This window comes from Brachyistius frenatus, unplaced genomic scaffold (genome assembly GCF_029030835.1).
Source record: "Brachyistius frenatus isolate BFR_SWC_R1_liver_20210118 unplaced genomic scaffold, ASM2903083v1 Contig_70, whole genome shotgun sequence".
Lineage (NCBI taxonomy): Eukaryota > Metazoa > Chordata > Actinopteri > Embiotocidae > Brachyistius > Brachyistius frenatus.
Genome location: NW_027210669.1, coordinates 1,768,472 through 1,780,707, shown reverse-complemented (window position 1 = coordinate 1,780,707; position 12,236 = coordinate 1,768,472). Strand labels below are relative to the sequence as shown.

General features: G+C 43.6%; 1 protein-coding gene across 6 annotated transcripts in view; it reads left to right on the top strand.

The window, feature by feature from the left end:
* The window catches only part of pcdh7b (protocadherin 7b), a 110,713-nt gene extending 100,070 nt beyond the window's left edge, over positions 1 to 10,643 (top strand). For 2 of the 6 annotated variants that reach the window (XM_069707675.1, XM_069707674.1), the window contains exons 3-4: positions 4,638 to 4,656; positions 6,036 to 6,125. In XM_069707675.1, the coding sequence (XP_069563776.1) occupies positions 4,638 to 4,654 (17 nt within the window). In that variant the 3' untranslated portion in view covers positions 4,655 to 4,656; positions 6,036 to 6,125. Of the gene's footprint in view, positions 1 to 4,637; positions 4,657 to 6,035 lie in introns of all 6 variants that reach the window. The other 4 variants (XM_069707671.1, XM_069707670.1, XM_069707672.1 and 1 more) reach the window with 3 other exon arrangements.
* The last annotated feature ends 1,593 nt before the right edge of the window (positions 10,644 to 12,236 follow it).

The window sequence follows — 12,236 nt, the reverse complement described above, 5'->3', positions numbered from 1 at the left end:
CACACACACACACACACACACACACACACACACACACACACACACACCCCGCACCACTGCGTCGCTTCCATCCCTCCTTAATTGCCTGGCAAACATCTCAGCGAAAGAAAGACAAATATCGCTTTTTCCTGTGGATATTGTTCCGTCTGAACTCGCCGTCACCGTTAATAATTTAGCACCTATTCTTTTTTTTTTTTTCCTCGCCGCTCCTTTCTCTCAGGAACACTTCCTCCCTCACCTTATCTTCTCCTCTCGGGCCGTTTCTTTCTTCCTTTTCCCTCTTTCTCTCCGTTTCCTTCCTTTTATTCCCCACAGCCACCTTCAGCTGTGTGTGTGTGTGTGTGTGTGTGTGTGTGTGTGTGTGTGTGTGTGTGTGTGTGTGTGTGTGTGTGTGTGTGTGTGTGTGTGCGTGCACGTCGGCCTGTATGTCTTTGATGCCGAGGACCCCTCGGCTTCGAGGCAGTGCCACGGGGGCCCCTGCAAAGTGAGACAGTCAAACACAGGGAGACTTGCTCTCACACCGTAATTAGTCACCAAGTTTCACCTAATTAAATGGGACCTTATTAGAGGCACGAATGAGTAGAAAGGGAGAAACAAGAAAGACGACTGCTGAGCAGCGACGGAGAACGCCGGCTCTCTTTGGTGTTGTTTTTGGCTCGAGTTTCATCCCCAGCTTTTTTTTTTTTTTTTTTTTTTTTAGTCGCCATCTCCTTGTATCACTTCTCATTTGTCTCCTTTCTCGCTCCTCTCTCTTCCAAAAGCCGCTTTTTTTTTTCAGAATAAATATTTCATGCCCCCCCCCCCTCTCCCTCTCTTTCTCCAGCCACATGGAGTAATCTGTGAGACACCCAGCAATGTACACTGTCATCTTCGCCCATGATTGCTCCGCCGTGCAAAATAGATCTGTCCATACAGGGAGGGCTTCTGATGAGGGGTGCAAAGCAATCACAAGCCCATTTCCAAACTCGACTCGGTGTCCTCACACAGGCGCCTTTTTGTTTTTTGGCCTGGCCTCTGAAAACTCTTCTTTTTTTTTTTTTTTCTCTCATGTCGTGATCGAGATGTTCCACTTTGGTTTCAAATTGAAATCATGTGGATGGTTGTAAATGGCATTTGGACGTGAGAGAAGGGGCTTCTTATTTTTTTTGATTTTTTTTTTTTTTGCACTTCTTAATGTAGGGAATGAGATAGAAGCATATTAGATTGAGTTAGTGAAGAGGTGAGCGGCGCCTCGCTTTCTAGCCGCACACTGGATCTCATTGTCGGAGAGATAATTAGAACCTTTAAAACAGGCTAAATCAAGGTCTTGGGATTGATGAGTTAATGTGTGCGTGCGAGAGAGCACACCGAGTGACCTGGGAGAACGTTACCAGGATTTATTTAGACTCCAGTACATCTTCCGTTATCAAAGTTACATTTATCATCGCTCTCTGTCCTCTTGTTCCTCTTCTGTCCTTTCTTCTTCTCCTCCTCCTCCTCATCCTCCTCCTCTTCCCCTCCCTCCCTCCTCCACCCGCCTCCTGTCTTTGCTAATGTCCTCAATTCTTCCTCGTCTCCCTCCTGTCTCCCCGACTCTCCTCTCCTCTCTCCGCTGCTCTCTTTGGCAGTGTGTTTGGCCTGTGACGGCCCAGAGGCAGCCATGCTGTCTTCTCCACTCAGTCTGCTGTTTGCCTTCTCCCATGCCCTGACCCTGCTATACTCAGCAAACACACACTCTCTCTCTCTCTTTCCCTCCCTCTCTCCCTCTCTCCCTCCTCCATCTATTTCTCTTTCCTTTATTCTCTCTCTCTCTCTATCCCGTGCTCTCCACATCATTCCTGTCTTCATCCTCTCCCTCATGCCCTCCTCCTCCTTTTTCTGCTGTGACCCCTATCTGCTACGCAGCCAAGTGCAATGTCTATCAGGCATAGCATCGACACACACACACACACACACACACACACACACACACACACACACACACACACACACACACACACACACACACACACACACACACACACAACAATGCATGCAGGCACATCATCTGTGCTTTGTTTTTTTTCATCATCTCTCTCCCTCCGCTTCCTCAGCTATTTTTTGGGGGGATCTGCGGGCCGGAAATGAGACGGCAAAACGGTCATAGGGCTTCGGCCTGTTTTTTTGTTTTTTTTTCTAAGCAGTGATTCAAAAATTAAAGACAGTCGGTGATTAAATGCAGACTGGCAAGCAAACTTGCTGACATGTTACAGTGCAAACACAGTCCGGTGCTGTGGCACAAACAAACACAATAAACCGTAATGGCTCAGAAATTGCCACACAACAGACATCAGCGCATGTGCCCGCAAGCGATGACAGTCAAAGCCTCCTCCTCCTCCCCCCCCCCCCCCCCCCCACTACCACTGCAACATCTTAGCAAGTGCTAAAGACACCGCATCAAATTGCCGCTGTATCCCAGCAGGGGAGGTTCTTTGAAATATCCAAAGTGTAAGCTAGTCAGCTGATAGGGTGGCTGACTAAAGCCAGCTAAGAAAAGCCACAGCTCAAACCAGTGCAGCCACTGGCCCACTTTCAGCTTCGCACAAATGAACTAAGTCTTTTCTATAAAAACTCCAAATGCACACACAGTATGAGGGCGCTAATATCTCGGAGCGCCGTCGCACAGTGGCATCTCGGCGGGTAATCATCGCTCCGGCAGCGCGCGACTTTTGTCCGTGTGGAATTACAATCTCGGCGAAAGCTGCGGCTCGAACTCACGTGTCAGTCATTTTCCCTGCTTCACCATCACCAGCCTTCTACGGCTCACAAGCCTCTTATGAGTAAATGCAGAAGAGGTCTAATAGACCGGCTCTTGTCTCCCAGCGATGGAGCGAGATCCCCAAACATAAAGGCCATAGCCCCCACCCCCCGGGTGGGGGCGACGTAACCTGGGATAGAGGCTCCAGAGTGACCCACTTCCATTGTGTGTGCGGTTGGTTGGTGGTGTGGTGCTCACGGGATGTTTGTGAAGATGCAACAAAAGTCTGCGTGCGCTCGAAGGGCTTTTCTTTGAAGATATTTTCTACGTCCTGATTTCTGATTCAGGTCTCGAAAAGGCCTATGGATATGTTTGGAAGCAACGTTGCGTGTCTCGAAACAAATGTAATTAATTTTCCCCAGCTATATTATAACCTTTGCTTTTATTATTCCCACTTGCATCCTCAGATTTAAAGCAAGGGTGTTGTTTCTTTCTTTCTTTTTTTGCCCAGATAAATAAATCTGATGTTAACTGGACATTAAAATTAATTTGGCATCGCCTCAGCCAGCCTCAGTCAGGGCTAAAGACAACGCTGTTTGTCCAAAGCTGAAGGAGCAGACAGATTTAAGTGGTTTCAAAAGTATTCGTATTGATGGCCGAACCTCAGGGGGAGGTGACACTTCAGAAGAGAGGAAGAGAAGGGGAAGAAAAAGCAGTTTTGCTTTAGTACAGCAGCCCAATTCATTAGCTCAGTGGGAAATGTCTTCATTTTTAGCAAGCCTGCAGAGTCAATGGACCATGGCTAGGAAATCAGCCTCCTTTCAGCATGTACAACACACAGAGCGCGGGCTAACTACCTCAGCATTGCGCTGCGTGGGGCAGCTGACGTGCCGCTGAAGGTCGGCTGCTTTACCCCATGAGAGCCGGAGGAAGCAATAGGTCCTCCCTGCTGCTTTTTTTTTTATTTATTATTATTTTTTTTTTATATGAGTTTGTCTGAATGTGTCTGAGGTGAGGAGCCAGTTGGATGAGCATTCAGGAGCAGGGCACGGAAGCCCCTCAAGAGAGCCGCTGTGCATTGTGGGTAGCCTGATGGCTCAATCGTAGGTGTAAATGAGCAAGACAATCAGTACCTGGTATCCGCTTGTCTCTTTGATGGCTGTGTTTGTCAAGCCGAGGCAGACAGGAAAGAAAAAAAGGGAGGGAGAGGCAGGCACGCCGTGGATCTGTCTAAAGCAACGGTTACCATTTTCATCACATCAGCCGGCATGTTAACTGTGATCGTAGTTGCATCTCTCTATTCTGTTTCATTCCTTCGCCTTTCCGCGCATTTATTCAGCTCTTTACAATTCATTAAACAGAAATACTTGTTGTGTAGGCTCGCTAATGGCAAAAAGTTATTTGATTTTTCTATCGAGTGGCAGCTGCTCCCTGAAGCATTGGCTGGACATCGACTGGCGATCATTAGTTGATGCTTTACAAAGGTAATTTTTGACATGAAAACGGATTTCAATAGGTGTTTAGGAGAGAAAACAAAAAAAAGATTTCCACCAGCATAGGGAATGGCACTCTTGGAGTAATGTTGAATGTTTTGCTGAAAGGCATTCGTAGTGGAAGCAGTGATTCATTTGTTGATAAAAAAAAGAAAAAAAGAAACTACATTCGGCAGGACTTTAGAGGACTCTCATTCTGTTTTTTCCCCTCTGTTGTCGCCCTTTTTCTTTGCCGTCCCTGTCTCGGCTGCATTGTGTCCCTCAGTCATGTGTCTCGCTCTGCATAACACCTTTTTTTGGTGCCATTGTGTCTTTCAGTCACCGTCTCAATGCTGCTGGAGGATTCTCATACAGTTACATATATTAACATTATTGCATAAGTGATAGACCTAAAGAGTGATTTCTGTTCTATTTTTTTTCTTTTACAGGAGAAAAAGAGCATTAAAAGTAAGCCATGGTCCAAACTCCTTTTTTTTGGTTTTGTTTTGTTCTGTTTTTTTGTTTTTTTTTACAACTATGGGCAAAGGCATGCTTGGCTTGGTTTGCACTCACCCTCGCTTTTGCTTGATTTTTTTGATTCTCCATATTTTGCATCAGGTCATGAATAAATTACATCTAACATAGCTTTAACACTGGCACTTGTATTAACTCTGGCACTGTATAATGTCTAAGCATTCGGGCTGTGGGGCAGACTCCTTCTTTCCTACCCTTCCTTCCAGTTTTTGGCCTCATTTTGAACCAAATCATCAGCTTTGGGTTTTGTATTTTGGTTAATTATCTTCCCCACATTTGCACTTGTGTGACAGCAGTCACTGACAGTAGGCTGTCTGTCGAACCTGTTGTGCTGACGTAGCATTGTAAGTACATAATTTGCTTTCTACAATAATAAACCAGACGTAGTTAATCTGAGGCCAGCGCCCAGCAAGGTAATTGGTTAAAACCCCTATTAGTGGATTTAAGAGGATATCAGAGCGCTTGAGCCATGCAAAGCTATTAAGCTACTTAGATCAGAACGTGATTGCCGTCTGTCAATCACCGAAAAAAGAAAAGAAAAATAGGGTGTTGTTGGTTGCTTCTACCTCGCTCGCACACACACACACACACACACACACACACACACACACACACACACACACACACACACACACACACACACACACACACACACACACACACACACACACACACACACACACACACACACACACCAGGGCCAAATTGTGCATCTTAAATTTTAGATGAAGGCCAGCTGAAAAACACAAACTGACCTTGTCCCTTCTCTCTCCATCGCTGCCCCTCTCCCCCTCCCCCCTCCCTCTCAGCACAAACGCGTTTTACAGCATGACATTATTTCAAGTCTGATTCACGCCACTGTTTTTTAGTTTGAGGCTGTTGTCGTAGCCAGTGGAGTCTTCTTTTCATTGCTGTTTTTCGTTACCGTTTCTGTGATGTGATATGGGTTCTGCATGAAAACCAACGCAAAGCTTATTCGCAAGAGCTTTATTGTATTCACTGGTGATAAATCAGAACGGATACCAAGCTGTGGAAAAAGGTGCCTGGTAACCATCGTGACCAGTTTTTATTGTTTTCTACCTTCTTCCATTAACATTCAGATGCGCTGATGACCTCATTAGGAAAAAAAAAATACAGATTCACGCATCTAATGAACAAATTCATAACAGCCAAATCATGTGACACATACCACAACAAACACTTAGTGGCAGGAAAGTTTATCATTCTCATTGTTAGTTTATCATCAAATATCCCACTTTAGGGAAACAAACGGTATCATTTACGTTTCTTCTTCTCTGCTCTGCTTCCTCTAGACTCCCGGCCCTTGCCTGACGTAGCCATGACTGGCAAGTGCACCCGGGAATGCGACGAGTACGGCCACTCGGACTCCTGCTGGATGCCTGTGCGCACGTCGCCTGAGCGACGGCCATCCAAGTCAACCACCACACCCCAACAACCAAAGCTTTCCACTTTCATGAGCGGCGGCAGCGGCAGCAGCAGCAGCACCGAGCAGCCCGGCAGCCAAGAGACCCTCGCCATGGCCGCTATGGCCAACGGAGACCCCACCGCTGCTCACATGATGGGCGACCGCAATCGCAACCTGCTCAACAAGAAGATGGCCTCCTCCTCCTCCTCCTACGAGGCCTTCGGCTCGCCTTCCTACGGCTCGCCGGGAGGCGGCGAGGAGGCACTGGGCCACCCCACTGAGGAGATCCCCCTCGCACCCACTGGGGAGTACAAGCCCACATCCTGTGGTACTCTAACGCGACGGGAGGTGTACCTGTGAGCTGGGAGGGTTAAACACACCTCATGTGCCGCAACACGTGGCATTCAAATAAAACTCAGAGCATAGCTGCTTACCCACCACCATTACAGCTCTAGAAGCTTTTAGCCACCCTTGTTCTACGCAAGGTAGGACTAAACTTTCTCCAAAGACTTTTACGACAGCTCCTTAATGAAAAATCTAAGTGGATATGTAAACACAGTACCATTTTTAAAGTGCCACTTCCGGCCGTGACCCTGGAAGAAAGGAGGAGGAGGAAGAACTCTGGATGGCACCGCTTGAACTTTCAGTGAGGCTATCCTACTGGCGAGTCGAGCTCTTGGGACACAACTCTGCTGCCTGACAGTCAATCTGTACAGTAATCAACTCATTTTACATATACAGTACATGCATGCATTACCCCCCACTGTTTCCCACGGAAGGCCCCGTTCACTGAAGATGACACTGTACAAAAAGAGACCATTTCTTTTTCTGTTTTATTTCTAGACGCAAAGCTGTACATGTAGACTATTTTGACTTTGAAGCGTGTCTGGATATGCCTTTTTTTTTAATTATTATTATTATTATTGTTATAATTATTATTTCCGAACAGTGCAACAGTCCGGCCGCGACTTTCCGAGGCCGGAGTCATATATCGGACAAAATGATCTTACGGTATCATACTGACCACGGATTCTGTCATCTTTACGGTTTGTGATTGCAGACCGAAAGTTGACCGTTTTCAACTTTTACGAGGACAGAAAAGACTAAGCTTTAAATACTCAGTCCTCTCTCGATACGGAGATTCTTGGACAGAAATGAGAGCCAATGGAATTTGCTGCAACAACACCGTGGTTAGGCCACAAACCCACTGGTGGACTACGACGACTGACTCTAACCTACCAGTGTACACACTCTTCACGCTCACTGTACATAAACCATCGGACCATAGCAACAGTGCTAAGTGCTCTCATTATCCTTTTGTCTCGCTACCTTTCCTCAGTCTCTCGTTCTTTGTCTTTGATTGGTGAGATTGAGACCAAAACCCTCCGGAGAAATGGAAGATCTTAGACCTACATTATCGCATTGGCTGGAAAAGCATGTGTGGCCACGGTTGTACATTCTTGGATCGCCCTAGTGGGGATGCTACTGTTCAGACCGAGTTGTAATACTTGCCCTCTCTTTCTCAAACACACATGCATAGGCAGAAAAAGCTGATTCATATTAAGTGAGGCCAGTGGCACTGCTACACTGACTGAAACTCCCGGGTAAGCACAGTGTGTGGCATGAGATTAAAATTATTGAGGTGAAATTGTGTGTGTGTGTATGGGCCAGATATGCAGTATATAGTGTGTTTGTATAGGCCACCCTACGTACACCAGTAATAGGCTTATAGGAGGGCATAAACATGGCCAAGTTGGTCCTAAAACAGCTGCGAGGGCAGCTTTTTACTGTTACTCCCCGTTTTGTTTTTTTTGTGCGTGTTGTTGTTGTGTGATAGGACTGAGCAATAAATATCATAATGTACATGTGACCAACAAGCATCAACTTCTTTTTCACTTCTCCTCAAGCCTTCAAGGTGACGTTAACCAACACACACGGCTGACTCCACGAGTCCGTTTTAGCACTAAGCAGATGTTGCTTTCTCTAGAAGTACACGGCATCTTTGAGCATGAATGTAAGAATCAGCTCAATGGAGAACAATCAAGGGAAAAAAAAAAAGCAACGTCTGAATGAGCAGGACGTTTTTTGGGGAATTACAGGTTGAGAAAATTGGTGTCAAGGTCAAACCAAAGCTTCGTGACCAGGATGAAGCACCCCCCTCCCCCCGACACACACAAAAAATGAGCTTTCTGGGAGAACTTTGCTTTAAGTACACATTCATTTTTTTTGGTATTATTATTAAATGAAGGATTGAGTTTGAACGATAAGAATGTGATGTCTCAACAAAACATCCATTACGTCCTCAGAGCCGACGTTTTACTACCACTTACACAGACACGTGATAATGTTGAGATGTTGTGCCTCCTTGTCAACGGTGAATTTTCTGTTTGTTTTTTTGTTTTGTTTTTTGCAGCTACAGAGGCGCAAAATCTCATGACTGTAATAAAGCAAAAGAATATCAGATGCAATGGAACTTTTTGTATGTTAGCAAAACCCCTTTGGTTTGACCGGAGCTGCTTTTTTCTGCATCCCGGCAATCTATAGTCTGTAAGTACTACTCGTTGTTTGAAAGAAAGTGCTCCTATACTTATCAACTGTATACATGAATATTTACTTTTTACTGCACGTTTAATGGGAACTTACTTCACTTACTGAGAAGGAAGAAGAAAAAAACTGTAAAACAAAATGTACAAAAAAAATGTTATCCCTGTAAACATGGAAATCCATCCTGTTGCTTGCTTTTGTTATACCTAATGAGACATTAGCCATGTAGTACAACTTAGTACATCAGTTAAGACCATACTCTTTTGGTTTCTTCTCATACATTTTGTCATACTAAACTTATTTGTCGTCTCTTATATCACAACACAAACACAAATCTTTCATACGTTTCTTTTACATCAACTTTATACCGCAAAATTAGGAAAGTTTTTTATCTTCCTCTTATATTTTACTTTTTAATCTCATACATCGATTTGTTACACAATAACAGTCAAAACTGTGGAAATGATCATGACAATGTACTATGCGTTTTACTTTTTTTCTTTATCTGGTGCCACTTTGTATATTTAGAGTGCTTCTGAAAAAAGAAAACTTAAAAAAAAAAAATACTAGAGTGAATGCAAATATGCAATTGTGCCTTTTTATACCAATTGGTATGATTAAATGTTGGTTTGGAATGGTGCATAAACAATTACGTTGACATGCTGACACAAAAGTAGGTGGGGTGGCATTTAAGGACTGAAATACATTTGCATATCTTAGATGAAATCCCATGATGTCAAAAGGCTGTTTGGTGGACGACCAGTCAAATGTCAGTGAGCCTGTAGGTCTAATACTCAAATGGCTATTGTTCATTGGGTTTAATTATCTTGTTGAAATATCCATTCCTAGCTTAGTGCATTACCGAATGAGTACAGGTACATTCAAAAGTTGCTTGTTGGTAGAAATAATAATGATATAATGGATTTTTTTGTCGTGTTCCGCTCATGTACATGTGTGACATCAGAGGTCAAGTAACCTTCTTTGTGCATGAAACAAGCTCTAGGACAGAATATAGAAGCATAGAAAGATACAGAGGCGGGAGAAAGGTAGGAAAAAATAAAATAAAAAATAAAAAGAAGAAGAAGCTTGGAGACGTTTGACTGCTCAGAGTTTGAGGGAGCCGAGAGATAAAAATGCTAATGTGACGGATTACTAGGAGGAGTGGAAGCTGGTGAAAAAAAAAGCTGCAAGGGAGAAGGTGCTGACAGAACACACACCTCAGCATGAGCCGTGCAACACAACAACTCATACACACAGATTTACAGTACACGCACATCGGTAGATGATGAAACCCTGTCCTACAAATAACACGCGGCACAGGGGTTCGCTGTGATGTTGCAAGGTGCTGCTTTGAATTTCTAGATCAGATAAAGTGAAAACAAGGACTCGGGAGAAGAAATGAGAGAACAATTGCCATTCAGCTGGCAACTACACTGAGTCCAGACGGTACACTACATCGTTTCCTGAGTAGTGATGGACTTTATTTTATTATTATTGCTATTAGCTGGGGTAAGAGCTGCAGAAATCTGGACAATAGCAGGTGGTATTATGTTGGAATTTTCTTAATATTTGACAGGAGACATAAGGTACGTAACACCTGCCATCAAAACATCTGTATCTGGTTGCTGCCCGAGGTGTGTGTTCAGCCCGCGCTCTCCTCTATTCGTATAGCATTCACAGTGTGTACTGAGAATTTGTAATATTAACCATTACTATTTGTCCTGCAACTTGGATGTTGATATAGAAATCGAGGAACAAATTTATCATCGTTTAATATGAGTCACTATGCACGCAGCTTAGCTGAACATGGCAAAGTGTATTGAACGCAAGTCCACTTCTATTTATGAGATATTTTACATAATTTAATTTGCTTTTGTACAGGTTTATGTAAATAAATTGCTTGTCATTTTTGTCTCTGCAGAAATTAAAATATAACATGGTAAAACAACAACTGTATTCCCAGTCTGTTTATGTGTATATGGTTTTGGTAAAAGAATAAATAAATGAAAAGTAGGCTACGACTCAAAGAGCAGCAGCATAACACGATAACGCCCTTATTAAGACGTGAATGGAAACAACGAATTACTTGCTTTTTAAAGTCACTCACATTAATAACCACTTATCTTTTTGTACTCTACTTTTAATTGGATAGTTCCTATAATAACGTGACTTATTATATGTACGTTGTAAGCAAAGGTATTCCAGCTACGTACATGCAGCCAATCCAGCTAACATACGCCAACTACACCAATAAGATTAAATATACTAATCATAATCGAGTATATTCTGCCCATAACTACTTATAAAGCTGCATTAACTAAACTTTTGGTAACTTGAGGATAGTAAAGCAAGTACACAAATGATTAGGGTAGTTTTGGCTAAGGTGTTAGCATTAGCTTCCCTAAAGAAAGACAGCAGAAGCAGAGCAATATTAGCTTTCATCTGGAGGCATGTTTCTGTCCACCCGATTGATTTAAGTCTAATACTCACTCAGTATTAAACTCTACAACCTCTCTGACAATTTGTGGATATGTTAGCTTTGAAATGCTTTTGTTACGTTCAAAAGATGCAGCGTGGATTTATCACAGATTTTTTTTTGCTTGCGTGGCTGAAAGGTTTATTTTCAAGCTTAAAGTTGATCTTTAAGAGCCACAAATTCAAACAAATCTCTCCCATTTCACATAATACCATTTGAATCCTGCGCAGCAGACAGAAGAACACACATTCATAAACTGCCATCCCGGCAAGCAGATTCCACTCATCTGTGGTTGATGGTGAACGAGCCAACCAGACTCCAACAAAAACATGTCCGCTGTCTTGACCCATTCGGTAAAGACAAGAGGACGGACGACATGTCCCTGAACAGAAGGAAGCGACTTCACCAACAATCCTCTGGATGCAACTGTGAACGAAGGTACAAAAGTCCGGTCGAAAACGAGGTGGATCTGAAGTTTGGAGTTTGTGGGCGGCACAACCGAAAACATCGACCTGAATGACGCCAACCGACTCCAAGCTGAGGAGAAACGCTGAAGAAGACCAAATCTTCACGACTAAAACACTTGGAAATGACACACAGCCATTTGATCCAATGGTCAAATAAAGAAATAAAAAAAAATAAAAGGCATTAGTGCAGCTTTAAATTCCAAGTCAATTTCTAAAGGTTTGATTACAAAGTGTTTTTGTGATCAATGTGTTGCCATAGAAAAATGATCAGTCGTAAATGTTTCAGACAGAAAAGCAGAATGTTAATGCAGCACATTGACATTTAAGAGTCGAGTGTCTTTATGAAGTCTTCTCATGTCCAAAGCTGTCTTTTCTTCTTCGCAGTACGTTCCTCCATCCATCCAATGTGTGACTATGCACTTGTTGACGTGTGCGCACACCTGTACAGTCCTATATATTTTTCCTATCTTGCCTGTGCTTCTGGTTTGATGTATGAGGCGATTACACTCTGGGTAATTAGAGACCCATTCCAATCCATTCCCTACGCTCTGATTAATAGCACACCGCAAGCCTCTCCTACACCCTCAAACCGCTAATGGCG